The sequence below is a fragment of the Crocuta crocuta genome, unplaced genomic scaffold (genome assembly GCF_008692635.1).
Source record: "Crocuta crocuta isolate KB4526 unplaced genomic scaffold, BGI_CrCroc_1.0 scaffold248, whole genome shotgun sequence".
In the NCBI taxonomy this organism is placed as follows: Eukaryota; Metazoa; Chordata; class Mammalia; order Carnivora; family Hyaenidae; genus Crocuta; species Crocuta crocuta.
Window position 1 is genome coordinate 697,354 of NW_027532409.1, and position 25,998 is coordinate 723,351.

Sequence of the window (25,998 nt, forward strand, 5' to 3'; positions counted from 1 at the left end):
GGTGCCTGACCCTCCTGCTTCCTTGGGCTACCTGTAGACCCTGAGAATCCTGGTAAACTTCCATGTGTCACTCAAGTATTTAGTGCTATTTACTTTTTCAGTTGTAATTTGTATTAATGTGCGTCATGCTCTCAAGAAGCTTTGTTATTTCAATGGCGTTGCCCCAGTTGGGCCAGGAGACTGAGAAGGAACAGTCATGATATTCTCAGCACCTTTATTTAGCTTTTTCAATTATTTTATGATCATTATTGCTATATTTCTGACTTGCATGTCCTGAAGTTTGGGCTTATCAGTGGAAGAATGTTAGAATGTAATAGAAGTTTTGAAGAAAATAGAAACATATGGTGTGGAGCTCTTCCACACCTCATATACCTGCTTTTTCAATGTGAACCAAATCTTACTCCACAGAATGTTTTTCAGGTGGCTTACAGTGGGACATAAAACATGACAAGATAGCATAAATTAAAAGGCAACACAGATAGGAAAAGAAGACATCGGAGCTGGTCATAATGTGAAAATTGTGTTTCTCCACATCTGTGGCTTTCCGGTGGGTCACAATTGGAGGCCTCAGTACCGCAGCTGCCAATGGAATAAAGGAAACTTGTCAGATATATAGTTCACAGTGTCCACGAGATAAACACAAACCAATATCTCAGGAAAATTCTAACTTGTTCACACAGAAGCCAGACAGGAATTGTTCCCAGGAGTCCTCATAAAGAAAACAGTGTGTGACGTAAGGAGCACTGCTCACCACCACACCTTATTGAGGGCACACAAGTGACTTTCGTAGGCTTGTTTCCCATAATAGTGCTCTGGGAAAGAGTAGTGTGGGGAGGTGGTTGAAGGGGAGGGGCTGGAGTAGGCAATGCCATAATACAAGGGTCCCCGATTCTGTGCTAAGTCCATCTCCATCTTGGGGTACTTTAAATATATGTGGTGAGTGAATAGATTCAAGAGCCATTCCTTTAAGGAAACCACCAGAAATACTGTCTCCCTCATCTATATTTCAGGAAATACTGGGGGGTAGATGGTTTACCCTGCGCTCTCTGGCAAATGCCTACTTGGCTGGGTAAGTCCAGGCTTATGTTCAGCTGTGTAAGTAAGTTAATGTAAGTTAATGTATTGTAAGTAAGTAAATGGCTTGGTACAAAATATGAGGCACCTGTCATGACACCTGCCACTCAGGATGCCACTGTGCCCTGATCTGAGGTGGGCTGAGGCAGCAGTGAATTTCTCATGATTTTGCGGCTTTGGATCTGTTGCAGCGTCTGGAGGAGCAGCAGCAGCCTGCAGACTGGCCAGAGGTCTGTTCCGTAGATCAAGGCTGCTGTGACTCAGCTTGAGAATTTCCAAAGCAAGTGAAACAGGCATGTGGTGGCCAACAGTCATTTCAACAATGCCGTTTCCTTCTGTAGCTTCCAAGGTACGCTGAGGAATCACTCAGTCACCAAAGATGGAAACATTTTTATCCACCAGTTTTCAGTCTGGGAAATAAAGGCAGTGACTTTGTTTCCAGAGTACTGTGTCAGTGCCCCCTCTCTCTGGCAGTGTTTGGGGAGTGGTCAGTGGAGTCCTAGTGTGAGATAAATCCCTGTTATGTGTGTTGGAGAGAATGTTTGCCTTCCTTTCTACCAAGTGGGACTTACTAGCTTGCTTATCCATCATTGCTTTCTGATCATAAGTTAAAAAGGAAGACCAGCTCATACCACTGTTTTACTCTCCAAGAAACTTTACATGCTCTTTAGAAGCCCCCAGCGCTGGTGCTGGTTTTCATGGAATTACATTGCAAGCTCTACCTAAAAATCAGTGGACAGGATCTATGCGAAAACGTGTATCCTCGAGCCTAGAACAATATGAGTCCCTCAGGGAAAAGGCCCGTCAAAGTTACAAACAAACTCATCTCCTTTGGGGAGGAGTTCTCCTTGAGGAGAAGAGTATAATGGCATGGCCTCTGGTGGAAGGGCCTCATTTATAACTTGATAATTCCTTATGTGATACATTGGCCTGAGGAATCCAAACTTAGACTTTTTAAGCATGTTTTAAGCAAGTAGATGGTGTGTATTCTGAGTGGAATGTCTAGGAAGCAAAGCAGCATACAGTTTGGGGCACCTGGGTGACTCTGTCAGTTAAGCATCCAACTCTTGATTTTGGTTCAGCATCCAACTCTTGTTCATGGGACTCAACCCCGTGTCAGGCTCTGTGCTGACAGTGTGGAACCTGCTTGAGATTTTCTCTCTCTCCCTCTCTCTGCCCCTCCCCTGCTTGCATATGTGCTTGCTCTATCTCAAAGTAAATATTAAAAAAAATAAAGAACAGCGCTCAGGGTACAGCTAGGTGGAAGTGTGCTGACACATTATCAGTGCATTGAAAATGTGCCGGGATACATCTTTTCTGGAAGGTAATTGGGCAGTAGCTAGCTAGTAGTGGGAACACAGGTAATGAAACCTACCGATGCAGCAAGACTTGGGGAGGGTAGTTGGCGGGTGCCTGGCTGCTGTAGGGTACCAGAGGCAGGCTGCACGCCACTCTGGGACCCGATGTCCACCTGCTGAGGACAAAGGAGGAAGGAGTCAGCTACCGGTAATTTTACTTTGGGGAATTTACCTAAGAAAACAACCAGGGACAGAAAAAAAAATTGATTTATTTGTGAGTATGTTCAAAAGGATGAAACCTGAGAGTAACCTGAATGTCTAGCACAAGGGACTGATGAGGTAAATGCTGGAATGGAGTCATTCAGTCACAGATTATGGAAGTATATTTAATGCTGTCTTCACTGTATGTATTTAATTGAAAGGAACAGGTTTATAACACAATATGTTTGATAATTTTTTATCAAAAACTTGTATGAATACGTATTTATGCACAAATATATACATACCTATGTAAATATGCACATATTAACGCTCTAAGGCATGCTGTCAGGACATTTAGTAACTGATTGTGATGGTAGAAGATGTATGCTTTGTGTTTTCATGTCTTCTGTTGGATCCAAATACTTGGAGATGAATATAGGTAACTAATATAAACACAAAAAAGTGCTAGGCACAGCAGAGTTAGAAGCAGCAGCCCCCCCTCCTGCCCCAAGGGTAAAATTATCCTCAACTTTCCCCCACACTCTCATCACCACTAGATCACCTTCATCCAAGAGGGGGTTAGAAATACCCCGTACGTGTCACCTCGTCTTTATGGAGCACTGTGGTCCAGGGGCTCCAGAGCAGGCCCCACCACAGGGCTTGTTTCCAGGCCTCCCCACAAAGGATTTGCTTCCCCGTGCGTTTGTATAACAAATAACATTTGACGAGTCCCAGAAACGAGGTCGTGAATCCAAACGATTGGCACAGATCTCCGTAGGGGCAGCATGTGTGTTTAGACCCATCACAGGCAATGGACCGGGAGCAGACCCTAATCTGGCAGGAAAAGGCTCTTGCCCTGTGAGCGCATCAGCTCAACAGCAGTCACACCAGGGCTGACGAGATAAGCAGACATGTCAGTCCCTTCTGCTGCTGATTTTTCCAGTAAACCTGTTTCCCTGCTTCCTGGAGGGCTGCCGCTGGCTCAGGGCTGTGAGCATACTGGACCCAGCTCCTCCACAGCCTACCCACACCTGCACCAAGTGTCCCTTCCGTGTGGGACTGCCGGTGAAGACCTAGTGGCCACACAACTAGACAATGAAGGGAAATGAATGACAACAGCTGACATGTATAGCACAGTTGGTTACACGTATGATGGACTTAATTCTCATAGCCAGGCTTTCAGGGGGTGGCTTCATTTAGCCCCGTTTTGGAGATGAGGAGGCTGTCTTTGAAGGGGGTCAGTGATGTCCCAGAGGTCGTGAGCTGTGGGGGCAGGACGGGAAAGTCAGTTGTGTCTCATTCTTCAGGCCAGAGCATCCTTCCCTGGTCATCTCGTAGACCTGACACTAATGTTACCATGATTCATTTATTTAGCACATGTTTACACACCGCTAATTTGTACTGTACTAGATATTTAAATAGATCTGTGTTGCTCAAAATGACAAAGAAAAATCAACAAAATGGAAGTTAGGCCCTTGGAATTTTTTTTCAAATTGCTCCTGTCCAGTTGCATTCTTCTCTCCTTACCTCCATTTCTTAAATATGTCTACACTTGTAATGTGGCTTTCTTCAACTCCCACCTCTTCCCGGACATGGCCCTTGTGAGCGTCACCAGTGCTTTTCTGGTTGTTGAAGCCAGTGGTGGTGTTGATGGTGATGATTTCTTATACTCGACTCTCTTTTCAGTGTTTGATGATGCTGACCGCTCCTCCTTGAAGACTTTCCTACTTTCCTACCCTCTTGGTTCCGTGAAATCATTTGCTGACAATCACGAAGGGTCTGAGAGTTTACCTTCTTTCCAGGCTAACGAGTTAGCTGACACAGTTTCATAGATGCTGGCAGGAGATGTGAGACTCATGGGTCAGAGATCAAGGGCTTTGTTACTCACCACAGCATACAGCATGACCGTCATGTTTGCCAGTCTCCCTCCACCCTTGCCATTGAGAATGACATGCGGGTAGATCTGCGTCTGGTTTACATACGGTGGTTCTGTGTCATGGCTAAGGAACCACTTTTTATTGTTGGTTTTATTAAGATCTAATTTGTAAACCATAAAGGATATTAGGAAGTCCTAGAATTTAGTGGTTTTTAGTGTATTTGCAGTCATGGCATGCCCATCACATGCTTTTCTTTTCACCTGCAGGTGCCCTAGATCAAAATATAGCTCCTTAAGGGCAACCCAGGGGATGAAATTCTAGCTGGGCTTTGAACCTACAGAGGGTTGCGTGCTCTCAAAAGCCTCTGCAGCTGATAAACCGACCCCTCCTTCCTCATCCTGTGCAACACATCTCTGAGGAGTATAACCAAGTTGGACCTAGAAATTTCCCTTCACGGACTCTTTCCTCATTCGCTTCCTAAACCCTTTCCTCAGTGTCTTTCCTCAGCCCATCCTCAATTTGTGCACTTCATGATTTGGTCTCCACTCATCCTGGCCCCAGTGCGGGAGAGCTGGAGGAGCAGTGGTGAGCAGGACCTACTTTATGTCCACATGGAACTTCCCATCTGACAGCAGATACAAACATTAAGCAACTGACACAGAGTTAGATATTTCAGTGCAGATGTGACCAGGCTACCAGGGGGAAGAGTGGGTTCTACTGTCTAGGGAGTCAGGGGGATTATGAGTATCTGAGAAGTACCCTTGGAAGAAATGGCCTTTGATCAGAGTTCTGAGAGGGGAACTGGAAATAGTCAAAGGAGAGAGAGGCACACAGGGAGGCGGCACATGAGCTGGCCCTTCACCACCTGCTCATCCTCTTTGTTCAGGGCTTAACACACCCTGTGGGGCCTATGCCAGGACCCTCCCAACTCTGCAGGAGCTCTGGACCCAGAGATCAACCCCAAATGAGCAGTCAGCCATGCGTGCCGTGGAGCCTTGGGAGGGCTTCAGCACAGCTAATCAAAAATGATTTATGTCCACTTCTATTTCTTTTAACTTTTAATAAAAAATAATCAAAAGCAATTCTTTAGAGACTGCTAGAGAGGTACAAATATGGTCTTAAGAGAATCAATGAGTCAGATTTTAGTGAGTTTCCAAATGTCATGCCATTGAGGCAGTATGACCAGAAGTGCAAAGAATATTCATTACAAGTGAATTATGAGAATTTCACCTAAATATTTTCCAGCCAGGAGATTTTTGGAGCAATTAGAATAATTTTCAGCTGGAAATACTGGGCCTCATTTTCTGTGTGTGTGTGTGTGTGTGTGTGTGTGTGTTTGTGTGCGCACAAAGCAGCTCAGAGAAGGCTTTCAGGACCCTGTATTAGAGTATCTCCTATAACACAGTCATCATGTCTGTTGCACACGGCTCCCTTTTATTAAAGACCATACTGTGTCCACTTCCACCAATCACAAATCAATTACAAGCCTGCATGCTTTCTCTGAAGTAATGACAGCCATTTTTGCAGGCTATGTCTTATCTCTCCATGAAGGGAATAATGCCATGACATAGGAGCAGAGGGGAGGGGGAATTGCAAAATAATGAGGCCATTAGAGATGCCTCAGTAGCTAATAGAGTAGTGTGAAAACAGCAGACTCTCCATGGCATCCGGTGTTTCTGTGATTTCTTCTGTAGGTAGTTCCTGAAGATAGGTCTTGCCTGAGGGTGGAAGGATGCATGTGTGCTAGGGTCAGAAATACTAATATGTGGGTATTTGCAGCGCCTATTCTTGCAGAGAGTGTGACTCTCAAACAATGTAAACAAACAAAAAAAGCTAAGGGAAGGTGGAATTCGAATTGTTTTAAAAGAGAGAGACCAGCAGATGAAAGTGAAGAAAGAAAAATGAGAGATTTCAAAGGAAGCTGTCGCCATGATGAGAGGAGCATGAGTGTATAAAATGGGATTAAGCAGGACCACAGCTTAGCTTATACAAAGCCTTTGTTCAATTAAGAACGCACATTCTCCCTGGATGGATGAACTGGGACTAAGGTTCACCTTTTAGAAAGCATCCTCCTCCTGGGCTTAGAGCTTGGCAAGCAGACAAAGCCATTGGGCAAAGAAAACATAACCTTCCTCCAAGTGGACTCAGTGAGCTGGTGGTCTGGACTCTGGTTTGAGCAGTAGAGCATGAGCTGGCTTCTAATGTCACACCAGTGGCAGGACTTCTTTGGTGCAGTGACCAGTTACTCAACCGTAGGAAGTGGCCTGGATTTAAGGAATGTTTCCATTCAGGTATTACATGGTATGGTTTGGCTCCTTACTTTGCACTGATGGACTTAAGATGACTGTAACCTTCAAGTCTTGGAGACCTAAGACAAAGTGAGCAGCATCAACATCACTAGGGAATTTGTTAGAGATGCAGATCACCTAGCCTCACTCCTGACCTCCTGAATCACCCTTGAGGGAACTCCAATGCCTGCTAACTTTTGAGAACCACTGCTTGAGACTGATGAAGTTGGGTTAAGAACACCTTACTGAACCTAATAACATATCAAATATGCTGTTGCTTAATACTGTATTCGCAGAGTCTGTTAGCCAAGAATGTGGGACAATGCTTGGACAGAGCATCTTCATGTAGATATTTCTGATTTAGAGACTGCTGAGGTTTCTGAAAAGCTAGGTGTCTGGGCTTCTGTCACAGCGTTTCCCCAAACTTTTTTCTTTGGAGCAATCATTTCAGCAAGGTGGTAGTTGATGTTTTGTGAATAAGCAAAGTGAGTTTCTGATAGACTGCATACTCTACCCTCCTCTCTGAGTCCTTGTGAACCATGCATTCTCATACATGGATGGCAGTTGGGCAATGTGATTTTAATAATAATGTGATTTCCAGGCCTCATTCTCTGGAATCAGACCACCTGGAATCAGACCACGTTGTAACTTAGTCACTCAGCAAAGTCCTATAAGGTCTTGCTAGCGCTCATGTGGTTGGTTCATGGACCCTTCCCAGACAGACTCACTGAATTAGAATCTGCCTTTTTAATGAGAACCCCAAGGGATTTGTATACACAGTAGTTTAAGAAGTACTATTCAGAAGGCATGTTGCTTGACCTCTCTCTGCTTCAGTTTCTTCATTTGTAAAATAGTATTTTTTTTAAATGTTTGTTTACTTTTGAGAGAGAGAAAGAGCCTGAGTGGAGGAGGGGCAGAGAGGGAGGGAGGGAGGGAGACAGACACAATCTGAAGCAGGCTCCAGGCTCTGAGCTGTCAGTGCAGAGTCCAACGCAGGGCTTGAACTCGAAAACTGTGAGATCATGACCTGAGCCAAAGTCCAGTGCTTAACCGAGTGAGCCACCCAGGTGCGCTGTAAAATAGTATTAATAGGGCTTCTCTCATGTTTTGTCATGCATGAGAAGCACCCAGAGGGCTTGTTAAAACTGGACTAGGGCACCTGGTTGGTTCAGCTGGTTAAGTGTCTGACTCTAGATTTCAGCTCAGGTCATGCTCTCCACTCTGGTCATGATCTGGAAGTCATGGGATTGAGCCCTATGACGGGCTCCGTGCTGATCCCGGAGCCTGCTTGGGATTCTCTCTCTCTCTCCCTCTCTGCCCCTCTCCTGCCCACACTCACTCACTCACTCTCTCTCTAATATACTTGAAAGAAAAAACAAAAAAAAAAAACAGAACTAGACTGACTCCACCCCTAGAGTTCCTGATTTAATAGGTCTAGGGTGGGGCCAGAGAATCTGTGTTTCTAACAGGTTTGCAGGGGGTGCTCATATAGTGGATGTATAGACCACACATTGAGAGCCAGTGTTCTAGATCATTCTAAGAACATCGCTCTTTCCATGCTGACCTTGTTGTCCTTCATGAAGCGTGCTGTTTCAGTACTCAACTGTATGTGTATAGTTTACCCTTTTTGCTGTTTTGTTGGAATTTTAACATAGCCTGTAAATTCCCCTAGGCAGAAATTATACCTTCCACACTCCATATTCTTTTTCTGTTTTGTTAAATAATGAGGACATTTCCAGTGTTATTAATAATAGAGTATGTAAGGAGGAAAAAACTCTGCTTGCCAGCCCCAGTAAACAATATCTACAAATGGATATCAGCCCTGGGATTCTCTTTAAAATGTACATTTCCAGCAACTATCCAGGTGATGCTGATGGTCCAGGAACCACCCTTGGAGAAGGACTTTCACAGAGATTTTTAAAGGATTTAGTGAATTCTGTCCTGTAAGCCAGTTAACACAGTGCCTAGCATAGACTGTGTACTCAAAAATGTTAATGTGATTTTTACTTAATAACTGACAAATCCTGTTAGTTTAAGCAAGATATTTATCAAACTCAGTCATGGAGCTTTTGATTCATGGGAGATGTGTTGACTTTTGCGGGGAGCAGGATGTTATTGCAGGGGTGCTCAAGCTTTCCCACATAGTGTTCTCTGGTGTCCGTTCTTAGCTTGGTCCCCGTCGCCTCCCCCCCCCCCCCATTCTGGCTTTTTAAATCTAGATTCTGGGGTCGACTGCCAGCAACTCTCAAGGCAGTTGCTTGTGGGACTTCAGGTACCACAGGAGGAGACAGAGATAGGAATGTGCTGGGTAGAATGGAGGTTCCTGGTGTCCTTGATGGTGTTCTTTAAGAGCAAACATCCCCAAACCTAAGGTCCTACAGTTGGATGCCAAAGGCCCACAGCTCCCCCTTCCCCAGAGAACTGCCCTGAGGCTAATGGGAACAGCTTTCTCTTTTTCCCACCTGGATGGTCATGACCAGTGCCTGACTGACATGGGGTACCAGTGCTGGCTCTTTGCCTCAATCTAGGATCAACTCTGGTACACTTCAGGCTCCCGAGGTCCCGTAGTCAGGCTAAAGCTGGACTGCATTTTGGTAACATCCTTGTCGGGTTCCTGTTCTCACTGTGTCCTTTACTCCCTTTGTTCTGAGGACACTCAGTAGGTCACCATGTCTGACTCTGCTTCTGGGGAGCCCAGCCCTGTCAGTGCTCACTGGGAAATGTATCCAATTTGCCATGGACACAGAGGGGCCAGAAGATGACTCCATTATAGAATGATTCATGTAGGTCTGACAGAAGAAAGGAAGTGTGCCTGAAATTTCAGAGGAAGGTATATACTTAGCATAGGAGCCGAAAGGAAATTTCCAGCTTGCGAGAGTGGTGACGTGGGGATCTTACCCCATGGGGATCTCACGGATTCTTCCCCAGGCTTCCACCTGCATCATCCATGCCATGCTTATGCCAGGCTTTTCCTAGGACTTTGGCTTCTCTTTTCTGTCACCCTCTTTCCTAGCACCCTGGCATCTGCATCCCTGTGCATTCACATGGCACCTGGTGTCTTGGTTGGGAGGATTTCCTCTCCCACCTTGTCCCTGGGCTGCTGTCCACTTCAGATTCTTGGCATTCTGCTGCTCCATCCCTCCCTGCCCTCCCTGTGCCAACTCAAACCTGCTCAGGGGCTTGTAAGTCTGTTCCTGGTTTGATGAAGCCTCCTCTTCTTTTCTCCCTTTGTGTTTTCTTTTCTGCCTGTGTCTGGGGCTGAGACAGTGGCTGGAACCTGTGCTGCTTATGTATGCCTTCTGTGTCAATCCCTTCTTCACATTGCTACCGTGTTGTGGGGCCTGAGCTTGTCACAATGCCAGCTCTTCTAGAATCCCTCCTGATCTCGGCTCCTGGGTTGCTGCTCATGGCTTGACTTCCAGCACCTACTTGCCCTTCCATCTGGGCTCATTTCTCTGAACTTAACCTTCATTCCTCCTTGCCTGGGGTCCATCACAGTGCCATTTCCCATCATGGCTCTGGGCTCTCCTGCCCATTCCTGTCCTGCTGTCGTCTGCTCCCAATATGACAAGTGTGATTATCAAAAGGCCTATTTTTCCAGAGATTTTATAAGACAACCTGCAATTTCCTATCCTTCGATGGGAGAAAGCCTGGTAGTTCAGGAACTAACGAGAAAAATGTGAATCGTTCAGGGGATGCACTTCCTCTTCTCTGGTTCTGCTGGAATCTGACATCATTAAGAAAAGTAAATAGATCACCTTAAAATAAAATTTGAACTAAATGTGAAAAGAGGAATGTTTTGCACTTAATCAGCCCTTGGTTGTTTGTATTAGTTTCTTATTGCTGTTGTCACAAATTAGGCAGACTTAGTGGCTAAAAACAACACAGGTTCATTACCTTGTGGTGGTGGAGATGAGAAGTCAGAAATGGCTTCTAAAAGGAGGTATTGTTGGGCTGCCTTCTGTCCGTAGGATTCACTCCTTACCTTTTCTGGCTTCTGGAAGCTGCCTGCGTTCTTTGGCTGGTGGCTCCTTCCCCCATCATCAAGCCATCAGTTAATGTCACTCTGGCAATCAGTTTAGTCAAAGTTCCTTTTGTCAGAATATAGACACTTTAGGGAGCCATTATCCTGCATACCCCACTTTTCGTGGTTAATTTGGAGAGCTCTGCTCCCACCAGAATACGCCTTTATGTGCTAAGTGTTTGGTACCCCTTCTCATTTATCCATCACGATGATGTCATAAAGTGGGCACCAATATAGAACCCATCATAGGTATGAAGAGATCAAAGGTAAGAGAAGGGAAATCACAGCCCAAGCCTGCACGAATTGGGCATTTGCTTGCATTTGTCTTATCATTTCCTATCCTGTCTTTAGCTCCATCCCTGCCATCTCTCAAATACCTGGCCTCCTGGGAGCTCACATGTGACCCCTGGGGAACCAGCCACATCCAGGAGAGAGGCTGCCTGGGCTTTGGGAACAGTGACGGAGGAGGGGTTTTCTGCCAGATTGGTTTGTTTATTTATCAGCACATTATTTTTTCTCCTGGATTCTTACATACTTCTTTATCCTTAACATCCAATATTTTTATGAAGTAAAATGTGTACCTCAATTGTTGTGGTCTTCATAAATTTTATCAAGTAGATGGTAGGCCATTTCAGTCTGGAGATTTAGGTCTCATTTTCATCCAGGCAAGTGAGCCGATAGATGTTGGGATATGATTTGATTTCCGTTCCCTCAGCTTCCGTCTTCAGGAGTACCAGTTACTTATCTGGTGTTTTGTTGTCTGGTGTCTGTTTTCTTCATCAATTTGCCTTCCTCCTGTCCTTTTATCTGTGCCTTTTTTGCGATCTGGGTTATTTTCCCAAGCCTGTCCACTCCCCACCCCACCCCCCATCACTGCTTTTATAAACACTCTTGATTCTGCTGTTCACTCGTCGTGCCCTTGTGAATCCTGAAATGGCATTGTTTGTTTCCCGTAATTCTTTTGAGGTTTATTATCTTTCTTAGTACTTTTCCTTCCCCGCTTACCTCTTGGCTCCTAATCTGTGGAGTTCAGGTGCTGGCCTTGCTCTCAGTGTCTCCTTTCTTACCCCCCCTCCCCCCCACATTTCTTTGCTGTTCAAAGCATTGGAGGTCAGAGGTAAAGCTCTGTGTCTGATGGGCTGTCTGGTAGGAACATACGCATTTTTGCTTGTGTCCCTCATACGATGTCCCTTCCTTTACCCTGTCTTTGCCTTTTTTTTTTGTCCTCAGCTAAGAAATTGGTGGCAAATAGGTGGATCTTGGCTATGCCTGTTACCTACCCTCTTCCACATTTGGGAATGAGGGTAGGGGATACTCACCTCACATTAGAGCAATGTATGGTATCTGTAGGCCATAGTCTGACGCCAGGTGGCCTGCATTCAGATCCAAGCTGTGCCAGCCTAGGCAGGTGCCTCTCTGTGCCTCAGCTTCCTCGTGTAAACAATGGAGATAATAAGTGTGCCCACCGTACAGGTTGTCACAGGGAATTAATGAAGAAGGAATAGAGACCACTTAGCCCATAACAGTGCCTAGTCACTGTTAGCTTAAAAAGAGAGGAAGAGAAGGGCATCTGGGTGGCTCATTTGGTTAAACATCTAACTTTGGTTCAGTCATGATCTCAGGGTTCGTGAGTTCAAGCCCTGCATCGGGCTCTGTGCTGACAGCTCAGAGCTTGGAGCCTGCTTTGGATTGTGTCACTGTCTCCCTCTGCCCCTCCCCTGCTCACACACTCTCCCTCTCAAATATAAACAAACATTAAAAAAATTTTTTTAAAGGACAGAAGAGATCAAAGTCTTTATGGTGATATAAGTCAATCAGGCTGGAAAATAGCCACCCAGAATGTCATCAGAGCAACAAGGAAAATGGGCTAAATTTTTTGGTGATCCATCTCTTCTGAGGCCTTTCTGTGCATTCAGCCAATTTTTCCTCAAATGAGGACACATTCCTGGCATTTGCCAGAATGTCTTCTACCTCCCTGCACTGTTTTGGGAGAGGGACTTGTGTCTGGTGTCCAGTCAGTTCTCACGACTTGAGCAAGTGGTTCCAGCTGTTCCAAAACCGTGTTGGAGCCTGAGGCAGGTGGTGGGCAGACTCAGCCCTGCCAAGTGCTCCCTTCGGTGGACGCCTCACATTGTTCTTGTTCCGGTGTGTCCCTCACTCCCCGGAATGGGTGGGGGTGATGGCTATGGCTGCCCCTCCTGCTGCCTTTTAAAAAATACCTTTTATTTTATTACATTTAAGTATAAAAGCCATATTTGAGGGAGAAAGTCTAGAGAATGCCAAAAAGTAAAAAAGAAAACCATTACCTGTAGTCTCCCAGTCCAGTCTAGAGCAAGTCACACGGAGACCTCGATTTCTCTGTGTTTCTTGGCCTTTTGCTCACTGCCCTCCCCTGCTGTTCCATCTCATTCCCTTGGGACAGCTGAGCACGGTAGTTCTACCCCCCCCTCACGTCTCAGTCCTGACATATCCCTGATGGGGGCGCGGATGGATGGGAGCTCGTGTGTATGCTGGAAGCACTTACTTTGGACAGGAAGTGAAGATTGTTTCATGCAAGTTTCCGGGCACGCACAATGTCATAGTCCTAAGGTTTTTTTGACATCCAAGAAGACAATTAAAGCAATCGATTTTACTTTTGGAAAAGAAATTAAATAAAGGCAGTGAGGATGGGGTCTCGGTGAAAAGATACTTAGCCTGAAGTCAGAAAAGGTGGCTAAGGGACTTCCAGACTCTGCCTGTTGACTCAGCCACACCGACATTTGGATTCTGCTAAGAAGAGCAACAGTAATACACACGTCACGTGAGGCCGGGAGGATTAAGGAGGAGATTCAGGGTCTGGCTCATGATAAATGCTTAATATTCACACAAGTTGCATCCTCATGCACAAGCCTTACCAGTTATCTTGACTTGCTGCTGCAGAAGGGTCTCATTCAGACTCAGAATACCACACCTGAGATTCACCATGGTGCAGACAGAAATGCTTCTGTGTCCATCTTGATTCTAGATATGTTTACCAAATCCAGAGGTCGGCACAGTGCTCTAGATGAAAGGGGCAAAGTCATGCCATATGGGAGCTTATAGTCTAGTCTCCAGTGGGAAACACGTGTAGGCAAAAATGCATGGAAAGTTTGCACCATAAGAGAGTGACTAGCTTCTAGAAGGTGGTATGGCAGGGGAACTTTCTAGAGATGGCGATGGACTGAGTGTGGGTTTTTGAGGGTGAGGGAGTGTCCCCAGGCAGACAAGAAATTCCAGGCAGAGAAAACAATAAATGCCAAGGAGGAGAAATGCTGGGAAGCTCCCACCCACACCACACCTGGGGACACAGGTAGCCTTTGTGTGGCCATTAGGGCACCAGATGTTGGCTGGGGGCCAGGCTGTTGATTGTCACTTCATGGACTATATTTTCAGGAACTTACCTGAAACCTAGTCTGTCATTGGGGGAAGCCCTGTGGGCTCTGCTTAAGAGAGGAAGGAAAATGGGAGGCAGGCTAAGGGCCAAGTGCCAACCTCAGACGCAGGCCAACCAACAACTAGGGTATTGAGAGGAGGCCTGTGCCCTCTTTTACCATTAGGCACCTGCCTTCTTGAATTGACTCGCTTGACTCGCTTGCAAAGTTTATACTTGCATTAGATCACCTGCGAAAGCCAGCCACACAGATTCCTCTTTGTGCAAAGCCTCGGCCCCAGGGGTGTGGGGACAGGTGGCACTTCCCAGCTGAGATCACCTGGTGCCTGTGATGATGTGGTTTCTCCTCTGCCTCCCTCTGTCCTGCAGCAATGGAATGGCAGGGACACGGCCCTCATGGTCACCCGCGTGGTCAACCACAGACGCTTCTCGGCCACGGTCAGCGTGGCGGACACTGCCCAGCGGAGCGTGAGCAAGTACCGCTGTGTGATCCGCTCCGACGGTGGCTCCGGCGTGTCTAACTACGCTGAGCTGATTGTGAAAGGTGAGTGCCCCCAGCGCCTGCCTCTCCCATGCGGCTGATTTCAGGGGCTGCCGCGGCCCCATCCTCAGAGGGTGCGAGGTACTGAGGTGCCTGTTCTCCTCTGCTGCTGCTCTTTCCAGTCACTTGAAGGACACAGGATTTCCAGTCCCCCATTCCCACGCTCTGCAGAGAAAGAGAAGTTACTGTAAAATCATGTAATTTCACATTACTCTTCCAAGTTGAATCTTTCGTAGAAGGTCTACCTCTGCAAGCCTGTGGGCTCTAGAACATGGAAGACCTCTCCAAATTTGGCTTTATTTTGCATTTAAAGTTAGAATGAGCCAAGGCCCTTGTGTTTTGGTTGTGTTCTATAGCTGTGTTCAGAGAAAAGAATTATTTTTGATGTATTGTTTATTGAAAATTTGATGTAATGACAATATTTCGGAAGGACTTCTGAAATAATCTCCCCACCCCACTGGCCTTGATTCAATTCTTTTCAGTTTTCTTGTTCTTGTTCACCTGGAGGTATTGTTGACATGTTTTACATTAAAATATGCACATTGCTTCCTTTTCGCCTTCTTCCAAGGAGCCTGATATCGCATTTATTTTTGAAAGCCTATATAATCTTTGTTTTAATGCTTAATGGTTGTATGCTATTTCATCAGGTGAATCATACCATTTCTTAAAACCTCCCTATTTGTAGTCATTTAGGTAATTCCAGGTGTTTTTGTTTTTGTTTTATCTTTCCTTTGTGCATCAATTAACACCTCAATGGAGTTCTTCCAAAGAGAACATTTTTATTCTGTTGAACTAGATTATTTCCTTGGATAAATTCCCTAGGGGTAGAGTTGGTAGGGCCAAAGAATATGAGCATCTTTATGGATTTTTCTTTGTGTTGCAATATTGCTTTTGCAAAGTTGTTTGACAGTTTACCCTGGAAAAAAGCAGCGTATGGATGTACTCATTTTCCAGCGTTATGTTCACCGATTAAAATTTTAAAGTAGCCTAAGTTAGTGGATGAAATAATGAACCTATTCATCTTCTGCTAGGTATAGGATGATGCCCAGTGTGTGTGAAGGTGAAAACCTGGATCGACTCCCTAGAAGTCACCTGAGTTGGTTTTCTGGGTCAAAGTATGGGTTGGGGTGAGGGCCTTGACCTCTATTTGCTGACCCCCATGTAACTGATAGCCTTGCCTGGACCTAGACTGGGGGTTGTAGGCTGAGAGTCTTTCTCCTTAGCTGTCCCTGACTCTAGATGGATATTTACATGGCTGACCATTTGTTATCAGTCAGATCTTACGTCCTCGTGCTATCTTCTCTGAGAAAATGTCCCCAACCCCCTTGCTGCTGGGCACTCTCTGTCACGTCACCTTGTCCCTTGTTCTGCATAGTACCTATCACACTTCAAAATTGTATTTTTCCTTCATTCATGTTCTGGTAATTCTCCATCTTGCCCTTTCCGAGATGAGCTCTGTGAGAATTGGGGCGTTTTTCATTTTGTTCACGGTTCACGAGGTCCCTAGGCTTTTAGCCACAGGCTTGGCCCAAGTGCCGAGTTTGCCCAAATACAACACTGCCAGCGTTTGACTGTTGTGACCTGCGCAGATGGTCATTTCGAAAGGCTCAACCTTAAAATACTTACTGAATGATGGATGAGGAAATGAATTATTGGCCTCAGCAGGAACTCATTTCATCTCCGTAATGCCACGTACACTTAAGCTGAAGATCAACAAATTAGGCAATCCTAAACAAAAAAAAAAAACAACAGAAAGAAAAAAATCATGTTAAAATCATTGACATTGAGTGTCATTAATACATAAATGAAACCATCATTTCAATCACATTAGGCTCCTATATTTGCTGTTTTGGTGCCATAAGGTTGATTTCAGTAACAGTGGCCTCTGCAGGCCTTTTAGGCACTAGGTGAATATGTAATTTCCTGAGCCGCCCCCCTCTGGAAATTCATCATATCCCTTCCCTGGCAGCCTCCTGCTCAACGGTGGGGACCCACCAGAGAACAGACTGAGTTTGCTCATGCTCCCTCTCCACAGCCTTGACCACACCTTGCAGGTACCCGGCAGCAGGAGGGTAAGGACGTAACAGGGCGAGTGAGCATGGCAGCTAGTGTAGAGCCCTGATCGTTTCACACAGACACATGGAGTCCGAAAGCGCTTGGTTTATTCTTTCTTTATGTCCCCAGTTGTGGAGGACGAGGTGTGGGTTACCAAGTCCCAAAGCCTTTGGGGCGGAGGACGGCATTACCTCGGGGAAGCGTCCTCACCTTTGTTTGGAAGGGTGGCCAGGTTATTTAGGACAGTGGTTGATCCTCTCTGGGCTGTGCATCCTGGGCTGGGGTTCGGGCTTCGGGGGCAACAGTGCACTGGCCATACTTCTCCGTATGATCCGGGAGCCCCTGCTGCCCCCAGTGCCGTCACCTGCAGCCCTCACTGTCCTGTTTTAAGGGATGTGCTGGGTGGCCTCCTTCAGAGGTCTCCTTCCAGTGTGCCTTCTCTATAGTTTCCCCTTTCATGACACCTTGATGAAGATTTTTATGGGGAGTGCCTGGGTGACTCAGTCGGACAAGTGTCCGACTAGATCTTGACTCAAGTCAGGATCTCACAGTTCGTGAGTTCAAGCCCCACATGGGGCTCTGAGCTGACAGCATGGAGCCTACTTGGGATTGTGTCTCTCCCTCTCTCTTTCCCCCTCCCTCAAGCACACAAGTGCTCACTCTCTCTCCTGTCTGAAACAAACTTTTGAAAAAGAAGAAAGAAAACCTTTTGGGATAGCACTTTTTTTTAGCGACTATTTTCCCTTCCTTCCTCCCTCCCTCCCTCCCTCTCTCCCTCCCTCCCTTCCTTCCTTTCCAGTTGGTGGCAAGCTAGAAGCTGGGGCTTCTTGAATGTAGAAGTCATTTCTCATAGATGATCTCAGGTAGTCCTAAGTGTGGCCCTAATTCATGTTACAGCGGGGAGAACAGCCACAGCCAGGTTGACAAACAGGCCTGTGGGGCAGACCTGGGTTTCGGTCAGGGTTGGTTTGTGCTATTTCAGCCATCCTTGGAGGTCCTCGGGGTTGTGACCTTGTTGGCACCTGGTGTCATGATGTCCTAAACAGTGTTGAAGGCGTCCAGACTGTATGCAAAGCTCATGACAAGAGTCTCTGGACCTGTTGCTAACTTGGCCTTTTAACTCCTGCTTTCTCCATTGCTGCTCTNTTTTTTACCCACATACTCCTAAATAGCTAATGGTAACCGAGCCAAATAAGAAAATGAAGGGCAGGGGGCACCCAGAAGCAGCAGTGATGTCTGGCCAGGAACCCATGTGAAGGCAGCATCTGGGTGGGGGAAGTATCTTTGGAAGAGTGACTCACTGGCCTCTTTGAATCCTTGGCCATGACTGAGCAGGATGGCTAGATACTTTCGTACTGAAATATTTTCACTTAAAAAAGACCCAGCAAGGGATAAACATAAATCTTCCTTCTTTCAGGGAATGGAGAAATTTGAGAAAACAAAAATAGTCTCAAGGGCTAAGTTTTCTCTTGGGATGGGGCGCCTGCCCAAATGTAACTTCCTGATCGTGGTTTACACGTCACACAGATGGTGAGTGCTGAGGGGCAGGCAGCTGACCTCAGCATGTTGTGGAAGGAAAACCAGCCCTGGGCACGTTTTCCCTCAGGTTTTCCTCATTTCATTCCAATTCAGAGACAGGAGAAGACTCTAGAGCCCTGATGCACGAGTTCAAATCCTGGCCCCATCTTGTCCCAGCTCTGTGACCTTGAACATCAGCCTCTTCTGGTAGAGCTGGCTCATCTGGGAATAGGGATGTGGGATTACCTACCTCAGAATGGTGTGTGGTCAGCTAGAGGACTCGATGAGACAATGGATGTAGAAGTTCTTATTACAGTGCCTGGCTCGTTGCTCTTCAAAGTGTTTCTTGAATAAATAGCTGTGGTCCATGGGATTTCCTAGGTGAGAAAGTAAGAGATGGTGAGGGCTGGGTGGGTGTGTGAAGATAGGATGCATGACCCGGTGGCGGTTTGATTGCTGTCTCTCTGGACCTGGAGAAATCCTTAAAGGCCTCCTCTGCAAAGGCAGACTGGTGGTCTCTCCCCATAGAGTCGTGTGCTGAGCATGAGGAAAGGGAGGGAGGAGATACAAAAGTGGGTGCTGACATGCGGGTTTATTTGGGTTGACAAGTTTGGGTCATGGGCCGTTGGGTTTGGGTCACGAGGTCCATGCCAGGTCTGATGCTCTGGGTCCCCTCCTGTGTCTCATCACTGGTGAGCCAAGAATCTGGGGACAAAGGACAAGTAGCTGATCCTTCTTGAGCTCAGCCATCTGACTGCATGGCATCACTCATTCAGAGCTTGGACCATATTACATTTGGGAGGTCACAGGGCCCCTCAGTGCCCAAGGGCACCCGGAGCTGGGTGGAACCCCCTCTGACGGTGTCCATTACAGGTGCCTGTGCCGTGCCAAGCAAAGTCTCTCTCTAAATAGGCATGTTGCTGGCTGGATAACTGCTGCTTCACGTGCTGTCCTGGGATTATGAGCATCAGTGCTTCAGAAGATCCCACCTAATTTGAGCGTAGGTAATATCAAATTCTCAGGGCGACGCAGATCAAAATGAAAGCAAATTGGAATTATTTAATTCTGAAGAGCTGTTTATTGAGTTGTGATAATGTACCTGGGTATACATTAGATAACTCTGTAATTGAGGTTTTGCTCAGTTGATAGTCCAGCCCCTCAACCTGCCTGTTCAGGACCAGTGCTCACAAATGCACTTATTCTCCCCCCATTTCTGGATTTCCTATCTTCGATTTCAAGATGTTTTCATTTATCCTAAGGACATAGATGTCTTCAAGCCCACATTATGCAGATACGGGGCTGATGAGAATTTGTTAACATAAAAATTTGTTGTTGGCAATGATTTTTGAATCTGTTTTCCAACTCCATGTAACAGAAGAAGTAGTCTAATACCAGCACTGAGTGTCAGATGTTCTGATTTAAATACTCGTGTGACTTCTTACCAGGGCAGCTTGATAGGGTCAAGAGTAGGGATTTTGGATGTGAACACACCGGAGCTTCAATTTCAATCCTGGTCCCACCTGTCTAGGTGACTTCAGGCAAATCATGTGTTCCCTCTGGGCCTCACGTTCCTCATCTGTTCAGTGGGATGAATGTGTCTAATTGGATCCATTATGAGAGGGAGACAGCACATGTATAGGTCCTAGTGCACATCAGATACCCTCACAGTTACATTTGTAACCGTCAGTAATCATATTTTATTATTATTAAAAATTTTTTTACTGTTTATTTATGAGACATTGCACAAGCAGGGGGGGGGACAGACAGAGAGGGAGACACAGAATCCAAAGCACGCTCCAGGCTCTGAGCTATTGATTCAGAGCCCAACGTGGGGCTTGAACCCAGGAACTATGAGATTACGGCCTGAGCCAAAGTCGGACGCTTAACCGACGGAGCCACCCAGACACCCTCATATTTTACTATTGTTTTAAGGGATATTACTCGAGTACGCTGTCCAGTTTTTCTTGTCCTACTTACAGGCACGATAACCTGTATGATAGAAATTTAAGATCTCTCTTGGAAATATGATTGAGATCACCAAGGCAGCCTGTGGTTCAGAGTCAGTTGCAGAAATGGTTTATTGTGTTGCACTGTCTTTTTTCCCCTAACATTTTGTTTGCAGTATTTAAAGGTATTCTGAACTCGCATCAGGCTGGGCCACCCAGAACCTGCCATGCCAGCAGTGGAAGTGTGACTGCTCCGTTCTGGAACACATGCTGCCCGGTTGACCAGTGCCACTAGGTTGGCCCATTTTTCTGACATCGCTAGTCTGGTTTCTGTAAACATTTGAGTTTACAGCCTGTGGGTTAGAGATTGCATGGCTGGAGTAGCAGACTTGGTCCTGCGTTCATTTGTTTGATAGCTGACTGGGCCCCAGCTCTGAATGAGCCCCAGCTCAGGTCAGATGGTGTGGTAAGCCCACGGTTTAGCGGGAAGAATCGTGCAAGCCTCTAATGCACGCCCATTCAGTTTGTTCTTGGCATCTACTATCCTGTCTTACTAATCCTACTGGTGACCCCATTCTGTAGGTAATGTTAGCATCCCCCTTTTACAGATGAGGGCACAGAGGCTCAGAGAGGTTCAGTAGCTTTCCCAAGTCTCACAGCTTATATGTGACAGCCAGGATTTAAAACCAGGCCTGCTGGTGCCTCAGACTGAGTTCTTTCTTCTATACGTTTCTTACAGAATTCAGTCTAGCAGCCCTGTCTCTGGTGTAAGGTGAGGAAATCTAGGGTGGAAGAGTTGATGTGGTCTGAGAAAGTCCTCGAAAGTTCCTCCAAGTGCTCCCCTCTGGGCTGGCTCCTTGGCCTGGCAAGCTCTTGAGCAGAGACAGCCCAGGACACTTTTCAGACATGAGTGGGTGACATGTTTGAGGTTGCAGATGGAGGCTGGGGGACATATTTGGAGTCTCAGTACCTGGCTGAGCTGGCACTTTATTTTGTAGGAGTCAGCGGGCTCTGATGGAGCCCCTGTCCATGGTCCATGGACAGTAGTGAGCACACACTCCTGACACTGGGCCTCTCTATCTGTTCTCTTCTTCCCTCGTCCCTTCCCATGGCCCCATGGAAAGCCCTGGTCAGGCAGGTGGCTTTGGTAAGAGGCACAGACTGTGTTTGGAAGAGGAGTGAGAGGGGCATTCAGGACTGGGATTCCTAGAAACAGACTCGGCAGGGGTTTGAAAGCAAGAGGTCTGTTTGGGATGCCAGGAGGTGAGGCGAAGAGGAAAGGGCATTTTCAGGCAGGTGACCATCTGGAGCTCATTCCTCCTGGAGAAGCCACCTAGGATTCAGTATAGACTCCTACGCTGTGAGAGAGTTGGGATATTAGTACCCTAACCCCCACCAATCCCTGGTCGAGGGCTGTTCCTCGGGTATTAATATCCTGGTGCTTGTTAGCAAGGGGAGGCTCGGGGGCTTTAGAGAAAGCTCACTGCCATTGAGATTCAGATCCGACAGCTCGACGTTGACCCCCCACTCACTGAAGAAGTAAGGCCCGAGAGAGGGAAGCTTGGGGTCCAACAGTTTCTGCTACCCAGACCTTGCGGCATCTGCAGGCTTCCGATGTGACGGAGGCTGTCGGCCCGTCCCTGGTTGGTGACCGCAGCCATGGAAGGCCGCTATGTGCTAGCAGAAGAGGCGCAGCTGGTAGCGCCCTGTGCATCAGCTTCGGCCGCCACAGGAGCTCTTCCAAGGCTGCTGTCAGAGCTGGACTCAGAGCTTCCGCTCCTGTTCTCTGCCAGCCCTCAGAGGCCACGGGGACCTGGCAGTGGGGGTGGGGGCACCGATTTGCTCAGCAGTCAGAGAGCAGGCCTGAGGTAGAAGAGCCTGAGCTGGAATCTGGCCTCCGCCCTGTGAACTGACTCCCTAGGTCTACCTAAGACCCCGCCACTCTCTCCACCTCGGCTGTCAACACCCGCGATCGGGTTGGTAAACCTTTTCCTATACAGAGCAGGGTAGTCCATAGTTTCAGCTCCGTGGGCCCTACAGGCTCTGTCGCAACTATTAAACTCTGTTGTTGTAGCAAAGGCAGACAGAGAAAATATGTAAATGAGCGAGTGTGGCTGCGTGCTAATAAAACTTTACTTCTAAAACCATGCAGTGGTTTGAATTTGGTTCCCAGGTCAGCTTGCCAGTTGGTGCACAGGACAAGCTCTCCCCCTCTCTCAGCTGGATGACCGTGCGGGCTCTTTCCCTGTCCTAGCCCTGTGCCACTGAGGTCTAGTCTCCGTGCAGCAGCCTAAGTGATAGTTTGAAAACTAGTTAAATCGTGGTATTTCCTTGCTTATAACCCGCCAGTAATAGTTCCTAGCATACTCAGAATAAAATCTAAACTTTTTAATATGGCTTCTAGATCTGGACCCTCTCTTTGATTCCTGACCCCCCATCTCCCATATTTTCCTTTTATTCTCTTCTCTAGCCACACTGGCCCATTTCCTCTTCGTTGAACCACACCAGGATAGTTCTGACCCCTGAACCTTTGCACTTCCTGTTTGTTCTCTATTGGCTTAAAATGCTTTTCTTCCAAAGAATTAGGTGGCTCATTACTTTTATTCCCTCTGGTCTCTGCTCTGACATCAGCTTCTCAGAGAGCCTCCCCTGAGCACCTTATCTAAAATAGCACCCATCCCTACCTTCTGTAAAGCTGTATCATTGTTCCAGTCTGTGGTTTTCTTCCCAGCTCTTAACAGGATTTGCCATTGTCATTTACATCTCCGTATTGCACAATCTCCTGAAGGCAGAAGCTCTGTAAGTTTTGCTTCCTGCTGGATCCAGAATACGTGGCATATAGAAGGGGCTCGAATTTTGCTGTATCCATCAGCATCCTCAGTGCTTCCTTGACAAGCATGCAGTAGCGTTGCAGATGACTCCTCATCCCTTCCTTTTCCAAGGTTCTTATTATTGTTAGAACCTTAGGCTTCCCTCCTATCTCTGGGCAGATTCCATCCCCTTGATGGGTACCACTTTTTATCTTTTCCTTTGAGTCTTATTTTCCTTTTCTTCATTCTTCTTGGCTGTGGAAGCCATAAACTTGGCAGTTCCCTGCATTACTTCTTTGGCCCTGCTTTGTTGCAGTTTGGAGTCTCAGTTGAACTGCCATGGCCATGCTCCTTATCCAGTCTACCATGGGGCCATTCTGATGGTCATTTAAGAGACCTCTGGGCTGTCTTCAGTGCTGGTCAAGGGAAGGCTGGTCTCAGAGTGAGCCCTCCCCATTCCCTGCCAAGTCCTACCCACTTGAGTGTACCTGCTTCAGCCTGTGTCTCCAAGTTTAACACCTTTTCATGTCAGTCATGGCCCACTCCACCACCTACCCCCACATCTAACCTTGGCTTTCCAGAAAGATGCTATGCAAAGAAACCTCAGCATCTCCCATCTTCTCTGCAACCCTCGTTCTCAGTAGGAAGATATCCTGATGGCTAGGTTCTTAGTTTCGTCTTCTCTTTCTTTAGTCACAATTTTCATTCTAAGTTGCATTTGTTGTTGTTTGTTTGTTTTTACCATGGCTGCTCTTGGCAACGACACCTGGATTGCAAATCAGAGGTCTTGGGTTCGAATCTTGTATTGGATATGTGAATTAGAGTTCTAAAATGGAGCCATCATGCCAACCCCCTAGACTTAAGGAAGGGGTCAAGAGTATGCTCATTCTGTGTCAGCAAAGTGCTGCTCATATGTTCTTGCTGGTCTTCATCAAATCCCATCAGCCCCACATTTGCCAACTGCCCAGTCTGAGCCCCAACTCCCTCCTCCTCACATAACGTCACTGCTAGCTCTTCATGGGAAGGGAAAAATGACAGATGGGAAGAAAGTGGGAAACTTAACTTGAGCATATGTGTGTGGGGGGGAGGCAAACCAGGAGAAATCTATGTATATTGTATTCTATATGGGCACAAAGACCAGCTTATTTTTAAGAAAGCGTAAATGTGGATAAATAAAACCTGACAAGTATTGGTTTCCTTGAATTATTTTGACTACTTTATCAGCTGCATGCTGATGTGTTGCGTTAACACTTTTAATGCTTTTAGAAATTAAATCAAATGGCAATTGCATTAAATCCTCATTCACTTGGAACATTACCCTCCTGTGTTCAAATGGAAGAATTATCCGGGGTGTGGAGTGAGCTGTAAGGTCTGTCGTTAGCTAACATCGGTGGACTGTTTATTGCCCGCCAGACGCTGCCCGGGAACTTCCACATGAGGTTCTGCTCATTCCCCACCTGCTCCCATGTTTCAGATGGGAACGCTGATGCCTAATTCCCCAGCCTACTTAGAGTCTCGCTCGCTGCCTAAAATCTGTCCCCTTCTTACTGTAATTGAGACTTTTTTTCTGGCTCTCCTAATGCTAATTTTCCACAACGTTCTATTCTGTGTCAGATATTCATGGAATATTGCTTCTGAGAACCTAAGTTTCAGGCCCAGTTAAACTCGGTTAAACCCTGGGCTCCAGATTCAGAAAGGATGTGGCAGGTCATTTTTCCTGTCCCTCGCCGGAGCTGAATTCCCCTCTGAAATGTTATACATAGCCTCTGTCCATGCCCCTACCCTGAGGGTTACTCTGTCCCCCAGGAGACATTTTGGCAGTGTCTGAAGACATTTTTAATGGTCACACCTGGGAGGATTTGGAGGCCAGAGATTGTCTAAATGTCCTACAACGCACAGAACAGCCTTCACAGCAAACAGCCAGCCCCAAGGGCCAGTTGTGAAACCCTGACCCTCACCCCTCCCCATGGGACGGTCTTTTTATCCCTGATGCTCTACACTTTATCTGCGATCCTATGGGCTTCTGGCTGGGAGTGAGGCGATGAGATGTGGGAAAAAGAAGGCAGAGGTAGTTATATGGCTGTGAAGAAGTGATTCAGCTTATCTGAGCCCCAGTCTCTGAAATATGGACACTTGACTTCCGGTTTACTGCGATGTGCTCTTATGGTCTCCCCTCTCCCATTTCCTCACTAAATACCTATGGAGACCCAGTAAACGGAAAATGCAGACTAACTACCCACTGCTGCGAATGTGAGAATCTGGCTCCCAGGTCAATAAGCCTCTGTGTGTATCAAACACATGAGCCTCCCCTTCCACTGAGTGGAGCTGTGATTCAAAGCAACTGCCTGACCAAGGACTACATTTCCCAACCTCCCTTGTTCTCAGTGGGACCGTGTGATTCGCTCCATCCGAAGGAAGGTGAGTGGAAGTACATTGAGAGATGCAGTGTTATGCTTCCTTCTTTAGTTGGCTGTATGCAGATGACTCCAAGCCCCTAGAAGGTGGAAGAGTCCAAATATCAAACAATTCTGGGTCCCTGAATTACCTTGTGGAGAAAAATTTTCTGCCAGGCAGGCCTGTAATTTAAGCAATAATCAATTATCATGTTAAGCTTCTGTGCCTTGGAGTCTTCTTGTTACAGCATCTAGCATTGTACTAATTGATACAAGTTGGATCAAGAAAAGTTTTAGCAGCCTCCCCAGGCCTATTCTCTCTCTCCCCAGGCTGCCGCCGCCACTGCTGCTGCCTCCTCCTCCTCAAGAGGGGGCAGAGAGAGAGAGGGAAAGTGAGAATCCCAAGCAGGCTCTGCACTGTCAGCACAGAGCCTGACATGGGGCTTGATCTCATGAACTATGAGATCATGACTTGAGCTGAAATCAAGAGTCAGATACTTAACCAACTGAGCCACACAGGTGCCCCTCCAGACTACTTCTGAAAGACGAGAAGATAATTATTCC

The 25,998-nt window shown here is 46.7% G+C and overlaps 1 protein-coding gene and 1 long non-coding RNA gene across 3 annotated transcripts in view; one reads left to right on the forward strand and one right to left on the reverse strand.

The window, feature by feature from the left end:
• Positions 1-25,998, forward strand: part of PTPRT (protein tyrosine phosphatase receptor type T) — a 703,891-nt gene that overhangs the window by 29,887 nt on the left and 648,006 nt on the right. The window contains exon 5 of the mRNA XM_077778839.1: positions 14,541-14,715. Coding sequence (XP_077634965.1) covers positions 14,541-14,715 — 175 coding nt within the window. The remainder of the gene's footprint in view (positions 1-14,540; positions 14,716-25,998) is intronic.
• LOC144243704 (uncharacterized) lies at positions 198-10,937 on the reverse strand. 2 transcript variants are annotated; one of them, XR_013338739.1, is made up of 4 exons: positions 10,636-10,937; positions 6,505-6,818; positions 2,450-2,545; positions 198-579 (listed from the first exon to the last, which is right to left on the reverse strand). It is a non-coding gene; the product is annotated as an uncharacterized LOC144243704 (long non-coding RNA). The 2 variants fall into 2 exon arrangements; XR_013338740.1 differs by having other exon boundaries at positions 2,450-2,548.